Raw genomic sequence first — 19469 nt, 5'->3', positions numbered from 1 at the left:
CAAGCACACACATGTATTTATTTTTGGTTAGCAAAACTTCTCTTGATTTTTGTGTACTAAACAGTGCCATTTCTGAAATACTCAAGATAAACTCGGATTTTACTGCATTGGCTCTCCTCCTTAGTGTGACTATCAACTGGGGGCCTTGCTCAAAGTGCTGAGTTTGACCCAGTGACTGAATATACACATATTTTTATATATTCACAATTCATATATATAAACATATATAAATAGCAACATATTTCTCAATTGCAATCTTTTGTTCATTCATTTTATTTACCTACTGATCAAATGAACATTTGAGAACGTGAATTTTGAGCCACGTGCTGTGATGATAGAACCTTCTCTCCTTTGGGTCATCTCTTCTCCTTTGTAGGTCCCCTTAGCATTTGCCTTGTTTCTACTGTATTTCATCAATTACTGTGTGATCCACTAAGATTGAATGCTGCCAATTAAACTGTGACATATGATTGATTTTAAGACAGAACCCTATTTCTGAGATGTCAAAACGTGGAAAACTTGCATCTTTGATGATGTATAGCATCAGCATTCCCTAGGTGTCACTTTCAGACCCAAATTGAATACCGCTGACAGGTATGTGGACCTAGATGGCACCTCGCACTTGCCTTCCCTGTACCTGAATTCATTATGGCTCCTCCAGCTAACTCCCATTTTCTTTTCTTCTGTGTCTCAGTGGGCAACACCATCTCCAGGTGATTCTGGTGTAGATGGTTCTCAGTCCTCGCTGAGAAACACTGTTGTTCAAGGAAAGCCTTCTACAATCATGGCTAGTGTTGCAGTCCTGATGGCTGTCATCCAAGGGTTTATTTGATAGTTCATCATCATTGTTTTCCTCCCAGTAATTTATAAACGTGCTAAGGACATCAACCAGCCTCACAATGCATTGTCAAGAATCACTCTATACTTTTTTCCTTAGAGAAATGCCTGTTTGATGCTATTCCCTGTTTCTTATCTTAAAACTGTCTCCTTAGGACAAAATATTCCTAACTTGTGCTTCAATATTTAAATATTCATTTGATTAAAACTTTCAGTAAAGCCTCACGTTTAATCTAAGCTTTAGGAAGGAAATCTATCTTGGGTGGAATAAAAAGGTAGCAGTTGGGAAAAGGTAACCACTTAATTCCAGTAACAACACAATGTTGAGACTTTTTTAAGCTGGAAAAGAACCCTACTCATTTGTGTACTCTGAAATGGGTGCAGTCATGACTCAGTGCCACCACTGAGTAAACAAATACGGAATGTGTTAATCTGTATGCTCTCAGTGTGCTGTCCTGTATTTTTGTTACTTAACTAGAACAAACCCATTAATATGTCGTATTAATACACCATCCCCACCTCTAAAGCATCATATCTCCCCAAAGAATAAAAACAACCCATTTAAACTCTGCAAATGGTTTGTTGTCTCAACGGTTAAGACTTAAGACTAAGAATGAAAAATTCGGTAACACTTTCTAGAAAAAAATGCTTTATTGAAAAATATGATCTTTTTTTTTTAAAAAAAGAGAACTTTTATATACACTTAGTTTAGAAAGTCAAAAACACAATAAAATAACCAGATTTAGAAATTATGATCTGTAACATACACAATACTGATGCTGAACAAGATAGTTTAAATGTATGATTAAATCTTTCTGTCCCATCACATTTCAGTCATTCACATTTGTTAAAACCAGTGGTTAGGGACTAACGACAAGGTCTTACGTGACTTCCTTCCTCTTCAGGAAGTGACAGCCATGCTCCCTGGCAGATACAGAAAGGCAGCAGCCAGACAGTGTATTCTTATTTCTTAGAGTATCTGTGTGCCCCAAAATAACATGTCTGGCCATTTTTATTCTTTCTATTTTCTTCTTTGAAATTTATTTATTAATGTGGCTATAGTGCCAGGTCATCTATACCAGGGCTTTTTAAAAATTAATTTTTAAAAATCGAAGTTCTAAGTATAGGGAGCATGAATTGCTATTGACAGCCCAGGACTCAGAACTAATGCCCTTAGGATATCGACATTCAACATGATTTTGGTCTCCAAGTCATCCCTCTGAGCAGCTATGAACCAATGTTTTTAAGCATGGTACTGAAGTATTTCAAAGCACAAATACCTTACAGAGATTTATAGTAAAACAGGAAAAATGGCTTGTCAACCAAAGTGCTGTTAGCTATTATATTCAAGAGGCCATCTTGATTTCACCATCTGAAGTTCTTAAACTTTTTTTTTTTAAACCAACTAGTTATTGCTTCTCAAAATGGGGAACCATAGCCATCTTCCTGGAGTGTCAATTTTATTCAAAGATTTGGAAAGAAGTTAAAAATTTTTCTAATCTTAAAGTTCTGTCGAATATTTCACAAGCAAAATCAGAATAATTTTACAGATAAAACATACAACTTCAAAGAAATTACAAGCTGACATTTTGGACGATGCCCTCATACCCTATCTCCTATGAGGAGTATTTCAGTAGTAACATCCATGAATCAATGACCTAGGAGACCCTGATTTTTGGAGGTGTAGCCAGGTCCGTACAGATAGTAAACACAAATAAAATTCAAACTCTTGACTCAATTCTCTGGAGTTTCACCTTCAAAAATAACATAATTCTCTGATTATATATACTCCTGTCTATAGTGATCAGGAAGAAAGCCAAGGGAAAAACTCTGGACTGCTTATTTTCCCATTATTTACTAATTAGAGGAATGCTGCAGTCCGAGAAGATTGCTGGCTTACAAGTAAACATACAATGTATGTCATAAAAAATAGTAGAAGTCCTGAATCCAAAAGATTTGAACTTGACCCACCAAAAATAATGGAAACCATAATTGTGGATGGTTTTATCCTTCTTTCAGATTCACATTCAATTACATCATCCCTGCTCCTTGCTCCCCTTTGTGTGGAAGAGGTAAACATATGGTACCTTTCAGAATTATCTGTCATTAGTTATATTATCTCCTTTAACACCCCAAATCCACCAGGGATTCTTCCTCAACTCCAAAGAGATCCTTTCAGTATGTCAAGGGGGTAAACCCAAACTGCCTGCCAACAATGACTACTCCCCAAAGAGAAAAATCGATGGTCATTCTCTGTATAAATAACATCTATAAAGAATGAAATGAAGTTGCCAATGAATTTATAGAAGTCAAATTTACAAAAAATATATATATATATATATTTTTCAACAATGGGTCAACTTCATAAGGCCATGTAAGGAAATCATAATTTGTAAATCAGGTTGTCATCCAACACATTTAATAATTAATTAAATATAGTTAAATAGGATAATGGATCAAAAAAGACCCTAGATAAGGACTAATCTCATTAATCCCACAATTTAATGAGACCATCCCAACCACATGTTATGACTTTAGATGTCTCATGAGGATGCCACACTGCACCTATACACACTTTATCATGAGCTTTAAATCGACTGTAGAGTTTTGTGGTCTTCCAGTCCCAGATGTTCAATTTTCCATTTCCGTCTCCTGAAATCACGTAGCTAGAATGGGAAGAAAAATAAATTCAAATTGTTCAAACACCTTAAACTTACAAAGTGGATAAGGAACAGAGTTTATCTTTTCACAGTAACATAAAAAAAAAGTCAGTGTGAATATACAGTACTCAGCGAGAATAACAAGGTAGAGCATAAAGCAGTCTTTATTTTAAACTTCTACTAAGAAACCTCTCCCCATTGAGCTACCTATCTGTGAGTAAAAATGTATTAACTTGGAAGACTGGGAAACCCAGGGGCCATAATAAAAGCAACATCAAATTACTCTTGAGATAGAAATAGTGCGGGGGAGTTGGTTTCACACAGAGCCAGGGACACTCGTTCTTACCTTAGACTTGACCACCTTCATAATTATTTTTTGGCTTTAACATCTTTTGAAAATGTCTATGACTGACTCAGAGGTAGGAGTCTAAGATACAATTCCCAACCTAAACATACAAGGTTATAGAGATTTCTGGATTACTTCTACCTATATATTTAAGAATGGGGGAAATGAATGCAGAGTTTCACTCATAAAAAGACTGGACCTGGCCTTCACAAATCCAGTGTGGCCTAGAAATAGGCAAGAGCTGAATTTGAGGTTTCACCACAGAAAAGTGCAGTGAAGTTGTTAATGTCAACGTGGCAACATGGAATTAATTCTGTCAGTGTTTAATCACAACCATACAGTGATTACAGTCCTCCTAGCCTTGTGGAAAAAGCAGAGAGGAAATAAGGCATAGCCCCTATAGATAGGAATAGGACTAAGCAAGATAAAGAGACCCACTAAAGGACTTAAGGCCAAATGCAGTTCTCATAACTTGTTTTTGCCTTTCCATCACACATTGTTACAATCTGCACGATTATCATGCAGTTTATCAAGTGACAGTGATTTTTAAAGTGTTGTTATTTGTATAACAGTAGTTTATGTCATCATATTTGAATATGAGAATACACGAGAGGACCGAAACTTACCTCATGTCTGGTGAAAAGTCCACCTGACAAGCATAACCTGCTACCATATGGCCCTTAAAAATTTTTTTCTTATTCAATCTAAATCTGTTCTGTGCTCCAAAAATTAAGATTTGGTTGTCCATTGATTGGCATGCTAGCCATTTCCCTGTAAATTCAATAAATGAGACATTTTAGAGCAAGACTGGAAATTCTAAAGAGATTTTTTTTATTTTAAAAATGTTCAGACATTAATATTCTTTTGTTTTCAACTACTTTATAATAATATGAAAATGAATTTACCATACCATCTGTAAAGTGTTACAAATTTGTCACTGATAAGAGGGATTTATATATAAAGTAATGGATTTTGCTCATATAATCCCGTATCACTGAGCATTCCTCATATAAAAGCTTTTTTCTGTTTAAATAAGGATATACAGAAATTCTGAGTTTAGCATTAACAGAACTAAAGTAAAATTTTATGAAATGAAACTAATTTGGAGTAAGTACAGACAAAAGAGACTTCTCTATGCTAATTATGGAAAAGGAAAGATTAACTCTAAGTGAGAGAACCTAAGATTATTAAATAAAACTATATAAAAAAGAGGTATGATAAAAAAAATTATAGGAACTGTTACCGAAAGGCCAAACTGCTTTTATCTACCCAAGATACACCAAAGTCTCTAGTACCTAAACTACAGTTATCTTCTTGCATCTGATGCATTTGCAGCCATCAATAACTAAGGGAATACTCTTTTTTTTTTTTTTAAGGGAATACTCTTAATAAAATTCAGTCTGAGTGGGTAAATAGCCTTGTTCAGGATGGGCACAATATTTGTAATGGGCAGTATAAAAATAAACTACATAAAATGTAGATATAGGAGAGACAATGTGACAGTGTACAATATGGTGATTATCAAAAGAGGGCCCCGTTAGGTTGCTCTTCTCATAAGATCACTGTTTACCTGTGGCAGATGCCTCGATGGAAGAGCAAACTATTTCTTGCCTCCTCTTCCTTGCTCTACACTCACAGGAGCTATGTGCTATGTGAGTTAACAGTGGCTTTGATGACAGTGTTGCCCAAACATCAGATCCTCTACTTTAGCACCCTCAGATAGAGCTATAATTATATCAGCATACTGTCAGTATATTTACATCTGCAGTAGAGATTACTTTGTACTTAAAAGGCAATGCACTACTGAATAGAAAACAGTATTGGATTTATCTTTTTTATTTTGTCGGAGAAAATCTTTGATAGTAAATTGCTAAAGTATTCTTATTATGGGGAACCAGGTCAAAATCTTCTATCTTCTGAAAGAAAAAAAGCTCAGGATAAATCATTAAATGATTGAACATGATTCTGCTGGAAGGAAAATTATTTAAAAAACCTGATCCTCCCTCATATGGAAATCCTTATATGCTCAGTCAATGTTAGTGTAATTCACTGTTGTTTATTATTATCATTTTTAAAGATTTTATTTATTCATTTGAGATACAGAGATACCAAGAGAGAACATAAGCAGAGGGAGGGGCAGAGGGAGAGGGAGGAGGGAGCTCGATGTAGGACTTGATCCCAGGACCCTGGGATCATGACCTGAGCCAAAGGCAGAGGCTCAACCATCTAAGCCACCCAGGCGCCCCTATTATTATTAGTATTATTTATAAAGACAAGAGAATGGGTGAGGTGACTCACAGATGAAAACCAGTGACTATTTCTAATATTAAAAACGTTTCCTTATACAAGTATGGCACTGTGACAGACTCCCCCTAGGAAGAAATGGCTAAAGTTCTTTTGAGTACAGAAATCACACTTTGCCTTAAAAGCTCATTTATTTTTATTTTTAAATGTTTTTAGAGGCTCATTTAAAACCACATTTGCCTACTCACCATTTGGAGACAAAGTCACTGCAGGCATCGAGTGCATACTGGGCTCTGCTATATACTTAAAATCCACAGGGATATCCCTAAAATTTAAAAACAGTTTATCAGAATAAGTAATTTTAAAAAAGTATCTTTAGAAGAATTAACTTGGAAACTAAAGAGATATTCTTGATATATTTAAGAAACTGTTCATGAAACTTCCTGGGAGGGAAGGAAAATCACAAAATGGCATCCTGTTGCTTATTACAAATCTGTACTTCACAAGTGCCTTTCCATGATAATTATAACAGTGTTACTGATTTAGTTTTTCAGCTCTATTTGACTTAAACTTTGGCCTTTATGTTAAAAAAAAAAAAGTCTGTGACTGAAGTTCTCTGACAATGAACTCATCTAAAAATGTACCATGGTAGGCAGCAGCAAAATGTTTGAGGCAAGCCTACAGGGAGGTATTCTTATTTTACCTGCCAGTCAGCCTTAACTTGGTACTCTGCAAGCAGGTGAGAGTGTTAAAGAGCCTTCAGTAATACAAAGGGATAGTAGGCGAAGCTGTACAGGGATCTGCAAGCAGGCGGAGCCCATCCAGAGATAATGAGATTTCTGGATGGGTAAGGGGGAGTAAGTGCTTGGTATCTGGACATCTTCTGTTATTCTAAATGTGTATGGTGCAGGAGAAAAGTGCATGAAAGAAATTCTTAGGTGAGTGATACAAAGGATAAAACAAAGACAATGAAAGTCCAAAACTAGTCACCTAAATCTAGAACCATGAAAAGTACCAAATGCCTTTTTGCTTTTAATATTCTCCATGATAAAAAATTCTTTAGTAATTCTGAAGGATTTTGGTCTTGTGGCTTTTCATAAGTGGCCAGAAATGTTTTTTAACAGGAGCAAATATGTGGAAAATGTAATCTGATGAATAACAGAATACAAAGCAGCAGTATCAGTTTCTAACTATGGTTCAAGTTCTAAAACTTTGATTAATTAGAGAATAATAACAATAACTATAATAATAATAATCTGCCTTTAAGTAAGGATCTTCTCTACCCATCTACCTAACCATCCAGAAGCAGCAAATGATTAGAAAAAACTTCTAGTAGGGTCCTGGTTAGAAGAAAATATTTTTAGGTGTAACCTGAAGAACAATATCATTTATCACATCTCCAACCATTTACACCTCTAAGGTACCAATAAGAAGTGACATTCAAAATGACCTAAACATACTGAAAAGAAGCTCAGTCCGAAAAAGGTTCAACTGTTTTCCCCTCCTCATAGAAAATTATTAGCCAATAATAATCAATAACATAGATTAAAACATAAGAGCATTTCTAAACTAACCATAGTCTAGGTTCAGATCAATCAATGATTTCCGAAAATTAAACAAAAAGAATGTACACAGATCCCTTATTTCAAGGACTCTGTACAATGATCTCTAAAACAAGAAATGGGTCTGAACACTGTTGAACATTGTTGTTGCTAGTAAAAATGTCTGCTAGGCATAGTTATATTTAATTAACAACACTCTTTTCTAATTGAAACTGTAATTCACTATAAGCTAGTAACTTCTATCTTACAAATAATCTTCAGTTTGGGAATGAAATCACTGAATAAACCTTAATAAAAATCCATGACATTTTATTTTATTTTATTTTTTTATCTATGACATTTTAAAGGTAAAAGATACACAGTAGGATCAACCTCTCAAATTTTCTTCTAAAAACATTTTAACACAATAAATACCTATGGGAGAAAACATGTCTATAACATCTCATGAATTTAGCCAATTAGCATACCATAGGCTGTTCAATATCTAATTATAATCTCTTACTCTGCTTTAAAACTGTCTGCTAGTCTTAATAATCTAGTATTGTTTAAGAAAACCAAGTTTCCTTTAGTTTTTCTTGTATCATGTGCTACTCTTAGCAGGCATAGGATCTAAAAGTTTGGCGAACACCACCTGTCTGAAGGCTCTAGTAAATAAAACTTTTCCTACTGCTGGAGTCAGTTCTCACTTTGAGGTGGTCAGGGCCTCCCTTTCTTTCCCAAGCAAGTTGCCAGTAAACACTAGTAATTGCTGTCAGGGATGGTTGTATGTGGTCAAGGATAGCTCTAGGGATCCTGAGGTGGTTTTGCTTCCTGTCTTTGTAGCAAGACTGATCCTCACGTTTCCTTCTGATTAATCAAACTGGAAGCAAGTTATTTTCTCTTCCCACCAGACGCGTCGTTCATCTAACTATCCAGCCATATGATTAAGAATTCAAGCTCTGGATGTTTTATAGAAGCCTCATAGTATCCACAAAGCAAAAAGCCTGTACACAAAAGATAAAGAGAAATCAAAGCATACTACACCAAAGAAAATCATCAAATCACTAAGGAAGAGAGAAAGGAGCAAAGGGACTATAAACAACCAGAAAATGACTAACAAAAGGACACCAGGAAGTCTAGACCTCTCAATAATTACTCTAAACATAAATGGACTAAATTTACAAAAGACACAAGTTAGCTGAATGAACAAAAACAAAAACAAAAACAAAAACAAGACCCAACTATATACTGTGTATAAGAGACTCACTTCCGTTGTAAGGACACATACAGACTGAGAGTGAAAGGATGGAAAATACCTTCCATGAAAATGGAAACTAAAAGAAAGCAGGGGTAGGTGCTATATTTGTATCAAACAAAATAGACTTTCAGCCAAAAACTGCAATAAGAGACAAAGAAGGTCATTATATAATGATAAAGGAGTCAACTCATCAAGAAGATATGACAAATATAAGTATTTATATATCCAACATCAGAGCACCTAAATATATAAAGCAAATGTTCACAGATCTGAAAGGAGAAATAGATAGCAAGCAATACAATAATAGCAGGGGACTTCAGTACCCCATTGTCAATAACAGATAGGTCATACAGACAGAAAAATCAATAAGGAAATATTGCACTTAAATGACGTATTAGACCAGATGATCCTAATTGACATACAGAACATTCCACCAAAAATGGCAGCAGAATACACATTCCTCTCAAGTGCACATGAAATATTCTCCAGGATAGGTCATATATTATGCCACAAAACAATCTTAGTATATTTAAGAAGACTGAAATCATATTAAGCATCTTTTCTTACCACAAAGGTATGAAATTGGAAGCCAATTACAAGAAAAGTGGAAAACATACAAGTATGTGGAGATTAACAATGTGCTACTAAACAAAACAAGGGTTAAGGATGGAAACAAAAGGGAAATAAAAAAATATGTTGAGACAAATGAAAATAGAAACACAATATACCAAAACTTATGGGACGCAGCAAAAGCCAGAGCTAAGTTTATATGGATAAATACCTATATTAAAGAAGAATCTCAAATAAACACTTAACTTTACACTTTGAGGAATTAGGAAAAGAAGAACAATCTAAGATCCGAGTTGGCAGAAGAAAGAAAATACAAAGACCAGAGAGGAAACACACGAAAGAGACTAAAGAGATAATAGAAAAAGATCAATGAAACTAAGAGCTGGTTTTCTGGAAAAAAAAAAAAAAAAATAATAATAATAAAATAAAATTGACAAATATTTAGCTGAACTAAGAAAAAAAGAGAAAAACTCAAAAACGGAAATGAAAGAGACATTACAACTGATAATACAGAAACACTAAGGATCACAAGAAACTACTACGAACAATTATATATCAACCAATTAGAAAATCTAGAATGAATAAATTCCTAGAAACATGCAACTTACCAAGACAGAATCATGAAGAAATAGAAAATCTGAACATATCAGTAATGACTAAAGAGATTGAAACAGTCCTCAAAAACCTCCCAACAACAAAAAAAAGTCCAGAATCAGATGGCTTCACTGGTTACACACCAAACATTTAAAGAAGAATTAATATTAATCCTTTTCAAATTCTTCCAAAAAATAGAAAAGGGAACACTTCCAAACTCTTTTTATAAGACCAATATTAATTATCCTGATACCAAAGCCAGACAAGGACGCTACAAGAAAAGAAAATTACAGGCCAACATCCCTGATGAATATAGATGCAAAAATACTCAATAAAATTTAGTGAACTGAATTCAACAGTACATTAGCGGAATCATATACCATGATCAAGTGGGATTTATTTTGGGGTGCAAGGATAGTTCAACACATGCAAATCAATGCAATACAAAAAGGAAGGATAAAAATCATAATCTCAATAAATGCAAAAAAAAATGACAATATTCAACATCTTTTCATGGTAAAAAGTTTCAATCAACTGGATATATAGGGAACACAGCCATGTGTGACAAGCCCACAACTAACATCCGACTAACTAAACAACTGAAAACTCTTTCCTAAGATCAGGAAGGGTCTCTGCTTTAATCACTTTTATTCAACACAGTATTGAGAGTCCTAGCCAGAGCAATCAGGCCAGAAGAGAAAGGTGTCCAAATAAAAAAAGAAGTAAAACTATCTCTGTTTGCAAATGACATAAAATTATATACAGAAAACCCTCATGACTTCACAAAAAAACCTGTTAGAACTAATAAATCATTTAATAGAGTTGCAGGATACAAATTCAATATTCAAAAATCAGCTGCATTTCTAGATGCTTAAAATGAACTACTGGAAAGAGAAATTTAAGAAAACAGTCCTATTTATAATAGCATCAAGAACACAAGAAAATACTTAGGAGTAAGTTTAACCAAGGTGAAAGATCTGTATACTGAATTAATAGTTAAAATGTCCAAAATAACCAAAGCAATCTACAGATCCAGTTGGTATCTACCAAAATTCCAATGGCATTTTTGACAGAATTAGAACAATTCTTAAATTTGTATGGAACACCAAAAGACTCTAAAGCAATCCTGAGAAAGAAAAAAGGTGGAGACATCAAGTTTCCTGATTTCAACTATAGTTAAAATAAAAGTTTTAGTAATCAAAAGAGTATGGTACTGGCACAAAAACAGATACACAGATCAAATGGAGCAGAACAGAGGGCCCAGAAATAAACCCATGTATATATAATCAATAAATTTTCAACAAAGGAGCCAGGAATATACACTGGAGAAAGGATGCTAGTCTCTTCAATAAATGGTGTTGGAAAAACTTGATATTCACATGCAAAAGAACGAAATTGGACCCCTAACTTATACCATACACAGAAATCAATTCAAAATGGATCGAAGACTTGAACATAAAACCTGAAACTCTTGAAAGAAAACACAGGAGATAAGCTCCTGGACGTGGGTGTTTGCAAGTATTTTCTGGATTAGACACCTTAAGCAAGGGAACAAAAACAAAAATAAACAGTAGGACTACCTCAAAGTAAAAAGGAAAGTAAGTCAAAATGTGAAGGCAACCTAAGGAATGGCAGAAAGTATTTGCAAACTGCATCTATGATAAGGGATCAATATCCAAAATAGATAAGGAACTCATACAACTATTATCAAAAATCCTAGTAACCCAGTTAAAAAATGGGCAAAGGGAAAGCTGCCATTTCAACATGGATGAACCTGGATGGCATCATGCTAAGTGAAATAAGCTAGACAGAGAAAGACCTATACTGCAGTGTGTATATATAGTGCATACTATATATGTGTGATAATAGTGATATTATCACTTATATGTACACTCCTCAAAAAAAAAGGTCAAACTTCTAGAAATAGAGTAGATTGGTGCTGCCAAGGACTCGGATTGGGGTAGGGAACTACGTGAGGCTGGTAAAAGAGTACAAACTTTTATTTGTATGATGAATAAAGTCTCAGGATCTAATGTATGACATGTTACAATACTGTACTATATAACTGCAATTTCCTGAGAGAGTAGAAGCTAATTGTTCTTACCAAACAAACAAAAGAGGTAAACATCCAAAGCAGTAGACGGGCTAAGAATCCTTTCAGAATGTATATATCTAACAATTATGTTATTCACTTTAAATATATTACAATTTTATTTGCCAATTATACCTCAATAAAGCTGGGGGAAAAAATCCTAAGCTTTTTTTTTTTTTTTGGAATCAGCTTAATACAAGCTTGAATTCTGGCTTTTCATATTTCATGGAATCTTGGGTAACTTACTTAACCTATATTAGTTTCCTCTTCTATAAAACAGGGATAACAAATTACATCTATCTCGTAAGACCACTTTGCACATTAAATCAGAGTTCACATAAAAGGCTGAGCATGCTCGACGCACACAAAGGGCTCAACAGATATAGCATCATTAATAATTATGACAATAACATCTTCCTTAGGTATGCAGCGCATCCAATGTGCCGGGCACTGTGCTGGTGCTAGGGACTTGGCTATGACCATAGCTGACACAGAACAAATAGGAAAGCACTTAAACACTGTGGGAAGCAAAGTGTTGTATGGGATCACGGACAAGGGACCTATCCTCACGTAAGGACTAGTGAGGAAGGCTCTAATAGCAAATGAGAGGTCTAAGGGATGTTATCATTTAGAATGAAACACTATTATGACTCCTAGGAGCATTTCTTAAGCTCTGAGAAGGGAAAACAAGAAACATGCTGACACTGCCCCTTAATTTAATCAAAATCTTTTGCTGACCAATGCTCTAATTTAGAAAGCACACACAAGTGTTCTGAGAGCCCCTGTAATTGGTGCATCATTTAAATATTTACCAATTTCTTTTATACCACTCCACATTTGAAAATGGAGCTGAAATATCATCTGAAGATGGAAACATCTGAAAATTTAAGTATAATCAAACTGCTAATGTATGTAAACAAAACAAGTACATGTGTATGTTTATTCTTCAGAGTATGGTGCAAGTAATCTAAGGCTGCTCATACAAAACTTGATGTCTATATTAGATTCTCTGCATGTAACATCATGCAGAGATGTACATCATTTCTGAAGTAAGAAAGATCTTAGTTATAAGAGTCTCAAATCATACTTTTATGTATAATATATGGTTGGCTCTCCATGAATGTGGGCAATCAGAAGGGGTGTACTGGTGGTGAGCGTGGGAGAAACTACTGTTAAATTACATGCAACCTTCAATTACCCAAATTTCCCTGACAATGGTTAGGGACATGCTCAACTCATCAGAGGGACTTAATTTCAGGAGCAAACTACTGGCTTTCCAATTCTTAAAGCAGAACAATTTCTGGACTGGGAAGTCCCACTTTCTAGTCACTGCAAGGCTATATCCAGGGCAGAGCTGTGCTTCCTAATGGACTATAAAAATAAGCTGGGCTCCCTCCAAACATTCATTTGAACAAAAAGATTATCATACATTTCTTTGTAAATAAATTATAAAACATGATCTATGATACTTAGTGAAACTAGCTTTAGTACTTCTTGACTTCAGAAAAGTTTTTTTTTTCTCTCTTGAGGAAAGCAAAATTCACCAATATATTCTACAAATAAAACATTTGTTTTCTACCATTATGTGTTTTGAGTTGCAGGACACAATGGGTGATGACATGGGGCAATTTTCAGTATTGAATAATCATAAGGTAAACATTTAAAAACTTATGAGATTTTTAAATATTTTTTGGGGGTTGACTCTGAGGCCAGGATCTAATGCTCAGTCTTAACCACATATAATGTAGTCTACAGATTTGTAGGCCCTACATCTCATCATTTTGCAAAGACAAAGTACCTAAGGCAACACAATATAAACTTTTCACCACTGCAAGAAAAATGACTCAAAACATAAAACTTTTAGATAGACTGCCCAAAGACTATGAGACGTAACATATCTTAAATTTTTATTTCCATATTCTTGGTACTTAAATATTTAAAATAGTCTGGTTGGCAAGCCAGAGATCATAGCTGTGAAAATATTCAAATGGTTGCATATTATCAGGCTTTTCTTTGGCTACAGATTTTTAAATTGCTTGCTATAATTATATAAATCAGATCTTCTACTGACAGAAACTTACCATTCCCAAACTCTTAGGCTCTTATCATCAGATGTGCTCACAAATCTCCTATTTTCATCAACAAAAACAATGGTGTTGACAGCTCCCAAATGCCGGTCATACTCCTGAACAATTTCTCCACTTCGGATGTCCCACTGTATATCACACGAGAGAAAAGGTAAAGACAGAAGTGGAGTAGATATGATAAAGACAGAAGTGGAGTAGATATGAAAATATAGATAAAAACTATGGAAAGTGAAAAAAAGATATCTAACATGTTTGTAATGACTGTTTTCTACTACAAATAGACCATTAGCAGTCCCTAAAAATAGCAAACATTAAACAAGTTAGTATTACTTACTCCATCCCCTAATACAACATTAACTATAGGAATCTTACTAAAACTACTGTAAAAAGACTCACCTGCACAATCTTTTTATCAGACATACCAGCTACAAAGAGATTTTGCTTATCTTCATCAGGATTAAATTTGACACAATAGGGCACTTTGCGGTTTGTAAATCTTGATATACACTGTCCTAAAACCAAAGATTCAAGTTAAAGTAGGTAAAATAAATTTGACCAAAAAATAAATAAATAAATAAATTTGACCACTTACAAGACAACCCTGGGATTAGAATCTAGAGATCATCCAGCTAATATATTTTGGGAAAGGGCAGTCTGCTTGTTCTCGATTATGAATGATGTTGTTCCTTGTCATAGATTCTTTATGTTTAAAAATATATTTTTTTAAATTTTTATTTATTTATGATAGTCACAGAGAGAGAGAGAGAGGCAGAGACACAGGCGGAGGAAGAAGCAGGCTCCATGCACCGGGAGCCTGATGTGGGATTCGATCCCGGGTCTCCAGGATCGCGCCCTGGGCCAAAGGCAGGTGCCAAACCGCTGCGCCACCCAGGGATCCCTAAAAATATTTTTTTCAAAAGTAAATCTGTATCATCAGTTAGCAGAATAAAGTAATTCTGATGTGTAGCCAGAGCTGAGAACCACTGTGCGCTAAGAGTATGGGCTCTAGTATTAGGGAGACCTTGGTTTATTCAGCCACTTACTAGCTATGTGGCTCTGGAAAAGCTCCCCTTTAAGCTTCAGTTTCTTCATCAATAATAATAATAATAATAATAATAATAATAGGGATATTTTAAGAACTAAATGCGATGCTGGATATAAGTACATAGCACAATGCCTGGCAAACAGTTAAGTGTTCAATAAATATTAGCTATTATCTTTACCCTTAAAACTTAGTAAGATAAAAGATGGTTCTCTAGTTATATGAAATCATACTAGCCACAATGTACTGATACAATTATGGTTGGTGAATATATAAACCAACTGACCCATGGGTCTGGAAAGATTTTAATCAATGTGGGCAATTAAATTTAATTTTGTTCACTTGACATTTATTGTACTTCTATTATGTGCCATGCAGTGTGCTTGGTGGTGGAGGGGAACAGAAAGATCAATTAAATGGTCTATGGAAGATTTCAAATTTGCTTGTCTATCAGGATGTTTGCTTTATAAGTTGTATTTGATGGAAACAAAATTTCATAGTAAAGGAGCTACTTATAAAGCTGAGTTTGAACTCTACAAACGTTTATGGTATTAGCTGATAGTCGGTAATATGAGAATCAGCAGTTATAGCAAGGCACCGTTTTGCCACAGAAGACCACTCATGTTGTTTAATTTATAAATGCTAAGTTATAAGATAGATACATATTGGCATTAGTGTAAGTGAGCTCTTACCTGTCTCAGTGTCCCAGAGCTTAAGGTATCTGTCATAAGCTGCGCTAAGGAACTGTGTTCCTGCAGTATTAAAGCAGATGTCCCTAACAGCTTTGCTGTGACCTAAGGCAGGGACAATAGAAATGGAGGTAAGGTAAAGTAGCTTCTCTTAAAACACAAACACTATAAGAGAAATAGCATATTCAAGCCACACTGTGAGTCAAAATTTTTGGAATCCTATTCCCTGACTTAATGACTCACAATTATGTTAGGTGTGGGCTTGGGAAAGTAGGTGGTTTTTTATTCCCTCTTCAAGAAAGCTGGGTGTTTCTGATGCATAACATTTAGGTAAGAACCAAGAGAAAAGATCTAACATTTTTTTTTTTAAGTTTGTCATACAAATCTTTTAATATGTAATATACATAATTGATGACTAAGCAGCCAAGGATTTTAGGAAACATAACAGACCAATTATTGCCAATGAAAGAGAAGGGTCTAGTGACATTTGGGAGGTTCGTTCTCCAGATTACTCACTAAGTGAAACAAACCGACCTAACTCTAAAGTTCATGGAATCATAACCTTTCTTCAATAACTGCGGATTTCTGCAATGATATTACCAAGTTTCAGAGAAGTGAATTCTGAATCTCAGAGACTAAACCTTTTTGAAACAAGTATTACCTTCAATTTTGTTTTAAGATAGCTTTTTGGCAACTAATTTTAAGGTACTTTGCTTAGAAACCAGTCTGCCAGACCGATCAACTCTTTGGAAAGTTATAGGGACAAATAAAACACGGCTAAATGAAAGCAGAAAATTTCCTATTTTTCACCACCCCATCATGACCAAGACTGACAAATACAATTGTGCAAAATATGCACTGTACAAATCAGCAACCACACACAGCAGCCCTGGAACACCATCACCAATGCACTCTAATTAGGCTATGTGCCACAGTAATTAGACATTTATTCTACAGTAAGAGTCCCATCTTCCAAAGCTGGTCATTTTCAGTTTTCCACTGAAAAACTGCCTGCCAGTGCTGGGGAGACAGATGGGGACCAAGTCCACTACATATACAGGAGGCATTTTGTTCCCCTGTCTGCTGCTGAGAGTCTTCCTGTAGGCTGCTAGGGCACCTTGTGCAGTATTTATTTGTTCAGCGAGGCCCTAAAATCATAACAAAGCAGTGCAGAACGGACTCCCACTTGAATCTAAAAACAGAGCCACTACAATTCACACAGTGTTTCAATGATGTACAGTTAAAATTGGAAACGTAACCAGCCTTCCCATGAAATCTCACAGAGCCAGTAAACTATTCTCTACTGAAAGGGCTAGTTTGCCACAAAGGTGTTCTCTTTTTGGCCTTGTTTTCTCCTTCAAGGAGTTAGTTCAATCTTATCCTTTTATATGCTTTAGCTGCCAATTCTTAACTTCTTTTCAAAGCTCAACATCTGGCTAGTTGCTTACTGGACATTTTCATCTCAATATCCCAAAGGCAGCTCCAATTTAATAAGTGACACCTCATCATCCTCTTATGTTCCCTCTCTTGGCAGGTGGCACCACCATTCAGCCAGCCAGGTGGGGGTCACCCTAGATCTCTGCTTCAGTCTTATCACTCATGTCCAGTGACTAAGTCCTGCCAATTTTAACTCTTGACGGTTCCTTTCCTCTCTATCTGCTGCTTTCATCCAGGCTCTCATCATCTCTAATCCAGACTGATGAAATAACCTTGTCATTCATTTCCCTGCCTGCAGGCCTGCTCCACCAGAGTATCTTCCATACTGCCATTGTGATCTCTGTAAACTTCAAATATGATCAAGTTAATTTCCTGCAAGAGCTGTTTAATTAAAGGGCTGGCTTTCCAAGGCCCTCTGGATAGATTCGACACTCCTTATTAATGGTGCATAAAGTCCTCCATGCTCTGCCCCTGGGTATCCATCCTGCTGTTTCCTCTTTTCATCTGTTTCATCTCTCACCATATCCCATACCCTGGCAATTCTGAAATATACCTGGCTGCCTCAAAACACTTGTGCTTTTGCTATTCTCTCTTCCCGGTTCCCTTTCTTGTCTATGTGAGAGGACTTACTCCCTCTTAAGACTCAGCTTGAGTCTTGGGAGACTTTCCTTCATCATCAGCATAGTATTATTACTGTCAATGATGTTACCTTGTTAAAAAGTCTTTCCAAACAGATTTATAGATTTATATATATAGAGAAAAGTATTACCAATAAATGTTCGCAGACAGCGTCTGTCTCCATAAACCTCCCACAGCTGGGGGAAAAAAACCACATAGAAATATTAAATTTAATACAAGACTTTGATAAAATGACAATCAATAATAGTAACCATATGCCAGCTATGTGTGTGCATATCTGAGTGTACTGGGGATTTAACCAAAGGCATTATACATTGATGGACATGTTGCTTGGTGCTGCTAGGTTGTGTTGCACCATTTGGACTATATACACACACACAAATTTGAAATCTGATACTGAAAGATACACCAAAATATCAAGAGAACTTAGACGGAGCTAATACAAGTGATTTTCACTTTCTTCTTATTCATTTCTACATTTGATGTATTTTCTATGATAAAAGTTTCTAATTATGTCATATCACAAGCTTCTTTCGGAAGAACTAAATGTTATTAAAACTGCCATGTTTATGACATTTTGGTACAGATTTTTTTTAAATTTTCTAAAGTAACAAAATATTATAGAAGCTAAATGAAAATGATGATCTAGACTAAAATGTAATAGGTTAATAATTCTCATTACACCTAGAGTGAATTAATACAATAGCTTCAAAACTACCTTTATTCTTGCCTGGCTCAAATCCAATCCTTGATAATGTTGCTAGTGTTCTAAAATAGGACTTCCTGACCACCCGGTGCCAATAGGATAAAGACTCAGTTCCCACAGCATACCAGGCAAGGATCTCCAACACCTGATCCTTTGCCTATGACTGTTACTATTCTGTATCTCTCAGATCTGAGACTCCAGCAGCCATAAACTGCAGTGTTCAGCACATGCCATGCCTATTCATTGTATTCAATCATCTCAGAAAGGCTCTCACTAACTACACTCCCCTCCCCCACCACAGCTTTACTCAGTTACCTGCTGAACTATGCTTCCTTTACCTGACTCTATAACCATCATTTACATCACAATGAAATGATTACCTTGAGGGCAGGGACAGGGCCTTGATAAGTTTTTAGTCTCAGCCCCTTGCACATAATAGGTAACTGATAAATGTTTACAGATGTGAACGAAACAGAACTCTATGCTTTTTTAATTGGTCAAACAGACATTAATCTCAATGAACAATAGTTTGTATGAAGTCAAAGTTAAATGAAACAAGGGTTTTTGCTCCAAACTGTTGGCCTGTGATTTTAAGCTACTGAGTAGAGACAAATGCCTAAAATGATGGCTCTCATCAAGAAAAGCTACCTTCATATATTTTTAATATCCATGAATTGCTTACAAAGAGTAAAATTTTAATGATTTGACTTTCCAAGCCTCAAGAGTA

General features: G+C 35.4%; 1 protein-coding gene across 1 annotated transcript in view; it reads right to left on the bottom strand.

Moving 5' to 3' along the window:
* Positions 1-1469: 1469 nt before the first annotated feature.
* The window catches only part of CDC40 (cell division cycle 40), a 52846-nt gene continuing 34846 nt past the window's right edge, over positions 1470-19469 (bottom strand). The window contains exons 9-15 of the mRNA XM_026005803.2: positions 18167-18212; positions 15964-16065; positions 14626-14741; positions 14224-14357; positions 6336-6412; positions 4470-4614; positions 1470-3503 (exon numbers count right to left, since the gene is read on the bottom strand). Of these exons, the coding sequence (XP_025861588.1) occupies positions 3326-3503; positions 4470-4614; positions 6336-6412; positions 14224-14357; positions 14626-14741; positions 15964-16065; positions 18167-18212 (798 nt within the window). The 3' untranslated portion in view covers positions 1470-3325. The remainder of the gene's footprint in view (positions 3504-4469; positions 4615-6335; positions 6413-14223; positions 14358-14625; positions 14742-15963; positions 16066-18166; positions 18213-19469) is intronic.

This window comes from Vulpes vulpes, chromosome 1 (genome assembly GCF_048418805.1).
Source record: "Vulpes vulpes isolate BD-2025 chromosome 1, VulVul3, whole genome shotgun sequence".
In the NCBI taxonomy this organism is placed as follows: Eukaryota; Metazoa; Chordata; class Mammalia; order Carnivora; family Canidae; genus Vulpes; species Vulpes vulpes.
The sequence above is the reverse complement of the archived record's forward strand: the minus strand, read 5'-3'. Positions and strand labels throughout refer to the sequence as shown.